Source organism: Sparus aurata, chromosome 5, assembly GCF_900880675.1.
Source record: "Sparus aurata chromosome 5, fSpaAur1.1, whole genome shotgun sequence".
NCBI lineage: Eukaryota > Metazoa > Chordata > Actinopteri > Spariformes > Sparidae > Sparus > Sparus aurata.
In genome coordinates, this window is record NC_044191.1 from 30,900,760 (window position 1) to 30,912,809 (window position 12,050).

Genomic DNA, 12,050 nt, shown 5'->3' on the forward strand with positions numbered 1-12,050 from the left:
CCTGAATACAATACCTTGAAAAATATCGATATTCAATACTGTACTGGAAAAATTTACAAAAAAATTGGGGGGGCATAAGATTTCATAAGATAAATATAACAAGGCTTGTGCGCCGTGGGTGAAACAAAACAAAGTCTATGTTAATTTACTTCTGGAGGAGGTGGGACTAATTGGGCGCTACAGCGGTGCATGTGTCAACATGCTGTTGGAGAGGAGAGCAAGAAAAACAGCATTAGTACTGGAGAATTTGTATTGAAAACAATTTTAAATATTCAGTATTTAAATATAATGTATCAATGTTGCAATGCTTTTGCCAACACTATGGCACATATCAAAAGATATGGTTTCATATGGATGAATGGCATGTTTTTTGAGTTGTAAAGCAGAATCTTGTGTTGCTCCATTTTGGTGGCTTACAACTTTGTACCCTGGGGAGTTTTCATGTAAACAAACTGCTTACGCTCAGTATTACTCACCAAACCACATTGTGTGTGTCCTCGAGGCTTAACAAATGTGTTGAATGCACTTCCCTCCTCAGAAAACACTTGCGAAGCCAATTTGTTGTAATCGTGTAAAACTTGCATTGTTTGCATCCATGTTTTCTTTGGTTTTGGTCCTCATCTTCTCTGCTTTTGCTGTAGCAATTTCTTAAAGCATCCTCATCTTTTCATCAGTAGAATAATGGCAGGAATGTTAATTTCAAAACCTGTGAACTTCTCATGAGGACTCACAAGAAGAAATTAAACAGGAAGCAGTTTATGATAAAAATGTTCCACGGTGCTACTTGTGGTCAGAAACTCCACCGGGTATCTTTTAATTTCTACCCAAAGTCACCAAACTATTGAACGAGCTAACAAACAGAATGTGTCGAATGAAACTCTTGCAGGCCATTAAGTTGTAATAAGAGTTTATTTGGCTGTTTGAGTGTGTTTTTATATATTCATTTTAGAAGTAATCTTAAAAGTAAAAAAAATATATATATACATAGGCTGGACGCAGATAGAGGAGTTTCACTGCATACCATTTTTATTTACAATTCTTTCTGAATTTCCCCTCTCTTCACCAATCCCCCATCCCCTGTTCCCTTCAAAGAAGACACCAACAAGATGTGACATCACAATTTTCCTCCCAGCCACCCAACGAGAACGCTGCCTACGAGTGGACAGGAAGTCAGAATTTAACTCAGGGTCAAACCCAGTACGGCTACAACTACCACCACATTGACCAAAGAACTGAAAACCAGAGTCCCCACCCGGCCTGTGTGGATACAAAATCCAACAGCCAGCAAAACACTGCAGACGTCTATGCTGAGTTTACAACTGATGCCACAGCCATGCAGTACGGCTCCGGGCAGGCTGGAAGCTATTATGAACCCGGAGTCAGTGCCGAGTACAGCTTGCACGATTCAGGTTCCAAGTTTCAATATCTAACGAAGGGCCTGTATGGAGATGACTCGGACTCCGTGCACACCTCTGAACTCCAGTGCTCTCAGTATCAAGCTGATGGTCAAAGTCAGTATGAGTCTGACCACGCTCATTACCAGTTTGATGGACAATCGTTCTACCAATCTGCCGTCCAGCCCGAAAGGGAAGATCATGCACGGTATGTGCAAGAGGAATATGTTCACTTTCTCCTGGAAAGGTGAGGTTTCAATTTTGCCCCTCAGTACTGTAAGTTCAGCAAGCTCAGCACTAACATCATGGTGCTTTCTGGTATCGAAATAATACTCTCCATGCTCTACTGATAGACCCATCTCCTTTGCAGGAAAATTGGATTTCAGATACTGGTGCCCTGTCTTAAAAGCTGAAACATGATTATAAGGGATTTCTGTCTATTTCAAGCCTGTAAAAGAGAACGAGATCCACAGCGGATCTGTAGATGTTTTCCAAAGCTGAAGCGCTGCACTACTGTCTTGTACCCACAAAGGGGCAGTAGAGATCAATTTAACACTGTGATCAATCCTTTAGATATCTTACAGTAAATAAGCAGCCATTTTTTACAGTAAGTCTCAACCAAGATGTCATTTTCTCTCAATCAGGAGTCCAAATCGAAAGTCATGTTTTGGCATCAATACTTAGTACAAGACACATTGCATATGTCTGTGGGTGTGTGTATACACTGCAGTTTAATTGTTCCTCATCAGCAGTTGTACCATGGCACTCATTTTGCCCCACTTTGTAATTCTGATGACCCGCCCCCTCTTTGGGATACCCTCCCCTGCCTGTTACTATGTGTGTGTGTGTGTGTGCGCGTGTATGTGTGTTTGCGTACATACACAGCAGATCTTTCCATATTCAAGTGGTCATGTGACTTGATAGAGGAAAGAGTGTTTTCAGTCACTCACGCTGGGAGAAGAAAGAATGAGGGAAAGGTAGGTATCCAAAGACGGAGATGTGTATGAGTGTGTCTTTGCGCCTGTGTGCATGTGTGCCGGTTTGTCTGTATGGCTTCTCTCTATTGTTAGGATTTATGGTAATCAGAGTCTGTTAGAGGGGCTTTGGTTGGGGGGGGAGGTAGCAACACTGCTTAGTATTGTTTCCTCAGCCCACACGTGCAGCCTGGGAATGAAGCAGTGAGTTCCTGTTCTCTCCGTCTGCTTTGTCACTTCTGTAATCTTTTGGAGTCAAATGAACAGATTTTACACTCTTCCTCACACAGTGTCATGGGAAAAGTTAGATTCTCTTTCTTTGTAGATGATAGTCCTATTTGGCCCAATACTATGCGTAGCTGTGCCGATGGTGGCAGTGATGATAGCCATGATAATTTATGTCGTGGCTCATTATTGTCTTTCTGTGCCTCTGAGCAGACACTCCCAGAAGGGAGAAGGTGCAGCAGGGATGATGATGAAGATGGCCTCCAGTGAGGAAGCTGCTGAGGAGATGGATAACAGAGACGGTAAATGTCATTTTTGCTGCTTTTATTTAAACTATTTGGATATTTTTGTTGAACCTTATAGGTCAAAAATTAGAGGTACAGCCTTCAGGGTAAATTATAAGATGGTTAACCGTTTTAATTGTGTGGGTTTTTTTGGAGTATTAACGAACTGTAATGACTGTTTCATAAACTTTTAGGCATCTAAAATCAGAGAGATTTCGTAGGCTGACTTGGATTTTGTGATAAATGCTTAACAAGCAGTAATTTTGTACTAATTTCTAATCAAACTTTCTGCTTCTCTAAGTTATGTCTTCTGTTGACATCCTGCGCTTACATGACGACCTATAGGAATGTAATTTAATGTTGACTTGCCCTAGTTTTTCCGATTAGTCTTCTGAAGACTTCTGGATGTTACATGTTACAACTAAGACAAAAATAATAAATCACCTCTCTTTGACCAGATCAACCCTCCTCTGCAGATCTGTCAGGCGGGTCCAATCAAAGGAGAAAGCTGGCAGCTCCACCAATGAATGTGTCACTGGACCGCAGTGAGGGGTCTCTCCCCTCAGACGATACCCTGGACACAGAGGACGAGGCCTTGGACACCGGCGACGAGCTGGATGTCAACGTAGATGAGCTGGACACACCTGACGAGGCCGACTTACACGGTCAGACACACACCTGAGTACACAATACAAACGTGTCTCAATTTGCACACAGCCCAGAGAGTCAGAAACACAAACACACTCATGTTGTCTGTATATTTTCCCAAAAATGTGCTGCAAAAATATACATTTGTTGAAATGTCATCCTGAAAAATTGTGACATATCCGCCGTCTTTGTGTCACAAACAGAAGACTCAGAGGAGTCTGATCAGGGAGCAGGAGCAGCATCGAGTGATGCCATCGCAGGACACAGAGCAGCAGAGGAGAGCAGGGACAGCAGGCTGTGGAGGAGCGTGGTGATTGGAGAGCAGGAGCATCGCATTGATATGAAGTGCATTGAGCCATACAAAAGAGTCATTTCACACGGAGGTATGCAAACATAAAATGCTTTAAATGAATGCTGACTAGATACTCCTCTACGTTTCAAAGTTTTTGATCACACTGCTGATTACCTCCAGTGTTATTCTTTCCATGCAGCCGCATCTTGATGTTCTCCCTTGTTTTGTAGAGTCATATATTTACTTGATGATTGTGTGCTTTGAACCTAATTTTTAGTAATACGAAGAAAATTCAGCTAAATGCATCTAGTTCCATTCTATTCAAAAGAAGGCAGACTTCTCTACGGCTGATATCTCTGAAACCTCTTCCCTTCTGTGCCATTAATCCATATAGATTATTTTGTTGCATGTGCATTTTTTATTTGGATGTTGAACTGTACCTTTAAAATTAAGAGGACACAGCTGACAGCTCTGCCTTCCATTTTCCCACATAAGCCCCCAATTCAGCTAATCATGACACAAGAGTAGCGCCTGCCATGTTAACAATGGTGCCAACTTGAATTAGTAGATCAGAATGACTAACTAGACTAGATGTTCTTGAGAAAACGGTTTCATACAGGAACAGCTCAGGTCTGTGCGTACGCGCTGTAAGTGAGACCCATTGTGAGTGTCATTTCTCTTTATGTTTTGTGTTTTCAGGCTATTACGCTGAACAGAATGCCATCATCGTGTTTGCCGCCTGCTTCCTACCAGACAGCAACTGTGAAAATTACAATTATGTAATGGAAAACCTTTTCCTGTAAGTGAAGCTACAGTACATGCTACTAATGATATGTGTGAATGTAAACAGGTCATGTGGAAAGCTGAACACTACGCCAAATTGTGAAACTGAAACATGTCATTCTGAAACTGATATAATGCCAGAATAATGTCAGCCACTGATGTCGGGCAATAACGTCTGGCTCACGTTCAGGGTTCCAGTCCAACCTAAAGCAGTCAGATGGGTTTTAAAGTCAAGCCAGTCAAGTTCCTCCACACCAGACAAGAATTACCCCCTTCTATATGTAACATGAAAAACAGCCTCAGACCAAAACCACACAATCAAAAGTGTCCTTACTCATTACTTTTATATCTTTAAGTTAACAAGAGCATTGCTTGTGTTTCTTTTGTTACAGTTCTTGTATGATAACATACTGTATATCAATCTTACAGTGTTTTCTATTGCTCGTGTGTGTGTGTGTGTGTGTGTAGGTATGTAATTAGCACCTTGGAACTAATGGTGGCAGAGGATTACATGATAGTTTACCTGAATGGTGCCACACCCCGCCGGAGGATGCCTGGCTTTACGTGGATGAAGAAGTGCTACCAAATGATAGACAGAAGGTGATATTCACATGAGGAAGCGCACAGCAACTGTGATGTCTAATCTTACATGATAAACACAAACACAGATTAAGATCGATGATCCACCACTGAGCAACACATGCCACCTTTTTTTTTTTATAAGCAACATAATCATTTACGTTAAAAAGTGTAGAAATCCCTCTAATAATCATGTTAGTGTTATTTTATTTTCTGTTGCACACTGAACAAAAGCCATAACAAAACAGAATTGTTAATAAAGAAATAAAAGGAAATACAGTTATGATAACTATGAAATCAAATGAAAGGGGTGTATTGCACATTTTCTTTACAACCTTTGATCCAGCTGTACACCTGACCAACTTCTTTTCTTGTGTGCGGTCCATTTTCCTTAGACCATAGATAATTAGTCATGGAGTATATTTCTTGTAAAATGTCCAGCCACCGTCCTGGGTATCTGGGAATCCTGTAGGAAGTAAGGGTCAGAATATGTGAGTGATTGGCATTCATCAGATCGCATCTCCAGCAATCTGTTTTTAATGTGGGGTGTAACAAAAAAAAATAAAGTTAAACTCTCCAATCTGAATTCCCCTAAAACACAATTTTGTTTGACCCCTTCTGTATCTGCTGAAGGGGTGTCAGAAACATTTGATTAAATTAAAAACACGTATATGTTTTAAAATCAGGCATTGTTCACCCATTGTATCAGTAGGTTTTCACTGTGATGCAAGAAATAAATATAACTCAGGAAATTGTTTATTTAATCCGTATGTTTCTCTTGTTAACATTCATATACAGTTTCATAGGTGGGCCAGTAGGGGGCATACTTTCTTTTTTATCAACTGACTAAGATAAGCATAAACCTTTTTTCACACAGCGGTTGTGTGTGAAGAACAACAAGCTGTGTGTGTCATATCTACTCCTATTCTTAAGTGTACTTTATATCCGCCAGCAGTTATGGTCGATAATATTTATGTGAAAATAGATTAATAGGTCACAGTTATTAATTAAGCTCTTAATATTCTCCTCTCTTTCTCTTCTCCTCTTGTCCCACAGACTAAAGAAAAACCTGAAGATGTTCATCATTGTCCATCCCTCCTGGTTCATACGGACTTTGCTGGGAATCACCCGACCCTTCATAAGGTCTCAAGAGAGAGACTCAACATTACACACATCAATTTCAGAAATGACTTTTTTAATCATAATCATAATAATAATAATAATAATATCCATGCTGCCAGAAAATCTCACAACACTGGCACATTTTTCCCAGGATACAGTATTTCACTATCCCCTTTCTACGAGCATACTTACTGATCTATCTTGACACTTGACACCACCAAAAATCCACCAAACACCTTGAATCAACACATTACTGAGACGAACGTTTGTAATTTCTGTTTTCTACAGCTCCAAGTTCAGCAGCAAGATCAAGTATGTGAATAGTCTGCAGGAGCTCGGAGAAATCATCCCAATGGAATATGTCCACATTCCACCCAGCATCGTAAAGTGAGTCAGCCTGTATTTACATTTAATATAGAGCTCGCACTTTCATTTTTTGGTTGGCACGCAAGGTGGAAACAATACTACCTGCACAGTGACATATTGTAAGCTTTCAAAATAATCAAATTAATACAGTATGTCGGGTGTCTTTGCCCTTTTTATTTATTTTAGGAAATGGCCTGCCATCGTTGTCAGCATAGAGCAACTTGTGTTACCGATAAAAACATGCTTTCTCCCCCTCCTCCACTCTGTTGTTTGTATTTGTTTTATGCAAATGCGTCTTTGCCAGTGAAAGGAAAAACCTGTTTTTTAAGTCTGTAGATGAACAGAGTCTTCTATTTCCAGCAGCTGTTCATATCCATGTAAATGTTGTATACGCACAGGCATGAGGCATGACTGATGTTATATCTGGAACCGCAACTATCTTTAGATATTTTTGTGTGTTTTATTCAAACGTGCTCGATGACAAATACTGTAGTTTGTGATGTAATCGTGTCATCGAGCCAAATGTTTTTTTTTAAGCAGATTAGTCATGAAATGCACACTGTATGGCTTAGGAAGAATCACATTGCAAACTTTTATTCTAGTACCTAAATTAGACATGCTTATATTACATCTCTCACTGTGCCCCAAGGTATGACGAGGAGAGGGGTATACACAAATTTGCATGCATGAGGTAACTCACCTAATCTGCCTGTGTTGATCAGTTGGTTGTATAGACTCTTCCCAGAAAAATCCCTCAAAGCTGCTGTGAACTTCCTCATGCTGGGACTAACCTTTGTCTGACCTTTGGCTGTCTCCTTACCCAACACAAAATAAGCCTGATACCAATTATCTAACTTCAGTCTGTGACGTGGCCGTCCCTGTAAACTGGTTCATTTCATCTATCACATGTGACATTTTAGTGGAAGCTCAATAAACGCCCTGCGGTAGCTTGCATGAACAAGCAGATATAAATGCAGTCACTCCCAATACTCAGCTGGTCTGATCATTTGCTACTTTGGGATTTAAGTGTAATGCAAAGTATGGAAAACACCAGTTTTTTCAGTTGCAAGAACAGTTGCAAGGAGTTTCAGTGGACAGTGTGAAAGAATATGCGGTACAGTATTCAAACTACAGCTGGCTAACAAAGACTTCCAGAGAGATGTGCGGGAGCCCGTGATGACCTGTTAAACAACATTACAGTGTCTTGTAGTTGAGTGAATGGTGTCTCTGTCACATCCACTCTGCTTCTCTATCCCTTGTTTCTGCACTATACAGTATAACCTCAGTGAGAAGGTAGGATCACAGTGTTACATACTGTTTACATCAGGACACACTTACTCTAATGGCGTTGTCTCAAGATCACAAGGTCGTGAAGGAAAACAAAGTGCCCATTGGTGGGTGTTTGGGGTATGGTCTAATAGGAAGTCTATATTTTTGTTTAGGGAAAGTTAACTGAGTTAGTGAAGGGTTAGAATTAAGATAGACTCCATGGCAAAAAGAAAACAACTATGAGCACTTGTTCAAGATGGGACACAAACTCCAGACTCTGATGTCCCTGAGACTTTTTGCGTCGCTCTAGACCAAATCACAATGTGACAATGTTACAGTAACTTCCGGGTTATCACATATGCATCACATATTACCGTACATGCAATTTGATTGTGTTTTGTGTGATGTTATTTCATCTAAAATGTATGTTTAATGCAGTCATATCTCAGTTTGGAGACATAATTTACCCGCTACAGAAAGTGACAGTTTGAAATTACCCAAAACTAGCAGTAAGATGTCACTGCTGTGTCACAATTAAAGTCACGAGCAAAACTATATAATACAGGAAGTAAGCATAGGAGGCACCAGATAGGTTGGACCACAGTGTTGAACCACATATATTTAAATGTTACAAGTTAAAACAGAAATACACAAGTTTATATCTCCACAATGTTAATTAATCGGCTGTTTTCTACCCGGAAGTGACTGTAGTTGTTCAGTCTCTAATAACAATTCGATTCCTTGTTAGACATTTCTATCCAGATTTACGGTGTAAGAAGGAAAAAGGGTCTGTTTGCAGCGTAATTACGTACTCGCTCATGCTTCAGTGGAAATCGAGTGGAGAAGAGACTGTGGATATATTAAAGCTTTAACCCTATCCTTTATCCAAGGGGCCATGTTGAGATGCTTTGTGCCATGCCTCAAAACTTAACATTGGCATCGACTCAGTGCTTATAAACAAAAAGTAAGGTGTGAAGCTGAGTGTTTATGGCTAAAATATTGACTCTTCTGAATGGTTTATTGTCGGAATATGATTTCACCCTATGCATTGCAGTGCATCTATGCCCTTACTCCTTTGACCTTGAGCACACCCCACTTCAGAGATGCTTGTTTTCCTTTCCTCCCATTCACCATCGTTTGGCAATGTGGATACAGGCTACTAATCCCCAGCAGCTGCATGTGTACTGACAAAATGGTCATCCCCACTTCACTTGTTTAACTTACTCACTAACTTTTGCTCTTTGCCTTCTGACCCAATGCTAAACCAGACTGGATACAGAATTGCAAGACACGGCAGCTAAGTAAGTAGTGGGTTATAGTTTCCTCTCTGTGAGTGATCTTAACAGAGACAAAGGCAGAAATGAGAGCTGAGTATTGACAATGAACTGCATGCTGACACCGCAGAGATCAAGACACAGTTTACACATAACTGCTGTGCAAAAACAGTGGCAATGCTGTCCATGACTGTGGTACAAACTGAAACATCAAACAAATGCTGATTTTGCCTGGTTTCAGTTAAAGAAAAAAACATATTGTGTACTTGGAATGTCAGTAGGCACATTTCATGTCCTGACATCATCTGCAACTGTTGTCTGCATCTGCACGTGTTCGCTCGATGATTGCCATTTACTGAAAAATCTGACAACAATTCCTTCTCTTTGTCCTCTCTCCCACTCAGAGCCGACAAGACGGGGGGCTCCGTCGTTTGACACTCACAAGATACCTGACTGCTGCCAATCTCCTCCCCTTACAGCATCTGGCTGTACTCTACCGCAACATACCTGAATATAAGCCAGCCTGTAGCATGATGTGTATGGCACATAGTTGTTACGCCGACAACTGGAAATGGATTAGAGAGGAAGATGCTCAGGCAGTTGCTTGTTCATTGAGGAAAGAACCGACACGAGGGTGCCGAACATAATACTGTATTTACAGTGCGGAGACTGTCACTGTGCTGAAGGGAAGATGCTTTATCCTTTACTACCGTATGTTATACAGCACTTGATTGTCTTCCCCATTCTGAATGGTATCATTTGATTTCTTTGACTTCATTTTTAAGTTGAACAATACTTTTATTTTTTTATGTAATTCACATTGGAGGAATTACTGACTGTGTTACATTCATGTATTAATCCACCTGTCAGTTGCTATCTGTACCTTTTGTAACCTATGGTAAGTATGGAGTCTCTGAAGCCATAAGCTCGTGACTCCTTGACCTTATAACCAAATACATGTCAACAGAAGTCGTATCACAGCCCACAAGGGATGTTGCCACACCCTAACTCTGACAATAGACTGCGTTATGAAAAGGACACATTATTTAATTTGGGGGAGTCAATGTTTACCTGAATTTGATCCACACCCGAAATAGTTATTGTACAGTAACCTGTAACCTCGTCACTTCGTAATGGCATGAAACAGAATGTCTCAGCTGGTTTTTGAAATGTTTACAATGTTGAAGGCTGCTCCTTTTACATTATGTCACTGTCTCATTCAAAAAAAAAATCTCATTCAATCTTTAAAAGGCTGTCTGTAGGCTGTTCTACTAACACTGTATATCACTGTGAAACATCATATCATAAAGAAGGTAGCAAAAATAGCAGTTATCTGTAGCTGCAGTAATGTGTCGCATGCTCTCAGTCGCTACCGTTTGAGATTGCTCCGAAATGGAACGATTACGCACCCAAAATTGGTAATTTTTGTGATGGTTATTAGGAGTGTGTGAGTGTGCGAGTGTGTGTGAGTGTGAGTGTAAGAGAGAGGTGAAGAGAGAGACTGTTTGGAAGCGATGAAGATAATATACATGTTGCCTGATGGTTTGAGAGGTACAGTATAAAGACTCCCCACTGTGCAGGTTGGGCTGTGTCTACTTTTAGTAGCTTTTTCTTATATATTTGTACACATTTCTTTGTTGCTTGCAAGGAATTCATTGGTTCTAAAATATGTCAAATGTTTTACCTCATTAAAGATGTGTTCCCCCCGCACCAAAATATATACCATACACAACAATGTATATGTTGCACACTGCATAATAATTAAAAGTTGACATCAGTTGACCGACTTCACTGATTTAAGTGGATTTATTTAACATTGAATCAAAGAGAATGAATTAATCCTTTTTTGAAACCCTTTATAGAGAAAAAAAACACCAGGCATTGTTCATGTTGGGATCCATGACTGTGGCCACACGCATCTTCAAACTCAGCCACACATTTGGATACTTCACGTCTTCCCGTTCTTCTTTAAGGAACTATGAGAGTAATTTTGGACACTCAAATTGACATTGTTGCTTAGAAGTTAATGCTCTGTATGTTTGGCTTTAGATTTGATGCTCTAAGGCGACATAACAGCAAAACTGCTCACATTGCATCATTTCATACATATAATTTAATATATCCAAACTCTATCTTTCGAACCCTCCCTGAAGGATATTGTAACAGCTTTAGCCAACACTTTATATGTAGCTGATGTTAACCCTAGCAAATAACTGCCCCCAATTCACAGAGCCGTTGAAATGTCACTGCGATCATGTTATTATCTTTACGTGGGTTGTGCAGCTGAACCAACCAGCCCACATCTGTAATAAACAGAGACACTATAGGTGAACAGAATTTCCAGGTCTTGTGGCCATCAGGGGGCAACTCCATTGGTTGCAAACATAAATCCAATTGAATTTAAGCTTATGAGAAAAATGACTGAATGAATTCTTTAACACTTAATTTATTTCCTCAGTAAACATTTTGCAAATGAGTATACGTGTCAGTCACTGGTTTCAAGTCTACAAATGACGATCATTTTGCGCATCATGGTTCCCTTCAGAGTTAAATATAAAGAGAGATAGCAGGGTATGCTAGAGGTGGTAATTATCCATCCATCCATCCATTGTCTGTAACCGCTTCATCCCTTTTATGGGATCACGGGGGGTTTTGCTGGAGCCAATCACAGCTGTCTCTGGGCGAGGGCAGGGTACTCCCTGGACAACTAAGCCAGCTTATCACAGGGCCCTCGCTGATGACAGAAGCCGCCATGCAAGGTGTCAACTGCACTTCAGGAGCAATTTGGGGTTCAGTATCTTGCTCAAGGGCACTTCGACATACAGCTCAGCTCAGCCTGG

At 40.5% G+C, this 12,050-nt stretch overlaps 1 protein-coding gene across 7 annotated transcripts in view; it reads left to right on the forward strand.

Moving 5' to 3' along the window:
* The window catches only part of LOC115581465 (uncharacterized), a 39,654-nt gene extending 28,657 nt beyond the window's left edge, over positions 1-10,997 (forward strand). For 2 of the 7 annotated variants that reach the window (XM_030416554.1, XM_030416561.1), the window contains 11 exons: positions 1,093-1,641; positions 2,807-2,895; positions 3,336-3,542; positions 3,729-3,908; positions 4,517-4,616; positions 5,069-5,200; positions 6,236-6,322; positions 6,590-6,688; positions 7,317-7,358; positions 9,205-9,237; positions 9,615-10,997. In XM_030416554.1, the coding sequence (XP_030272414.1) occupies positions 1,093-1,641; positions 2,807-2,895; positions 3,336-3,542; positions 3,729-3,908; positions 4,517-4,616; positions 5,069-5,200; positions 6,236-6,322; positions 6,590-6,688; positions 7,317-7,358; positions 9,205-9,237; positions 9,615-9,645 (1,549 nt within the window). In that variant the 3' untranslated portion in view covers positions 9,646-10,997. The remainder of the gene's footprint in view (positions 1-1,092; positions 1,642-2,806; positions 2,896-3,335; positions 3,543-3,728; positions 3,909-4,516; positions 4,617-5,068; positions 5,201-6,235; positions 6,323-6,589; positions 6,689-7,316; positions 7,359-9,204; positions 9,238-9,614) is intronic. The other 5 variants (XM_030416557.1, XM_030416555.1, XM_030416558.1 and 2 more) reach the window with 5 other exon arrangements.
* The last annotated feature ends 1,053 nt before the right edge of the window (positions 10,998-12,050 follow it).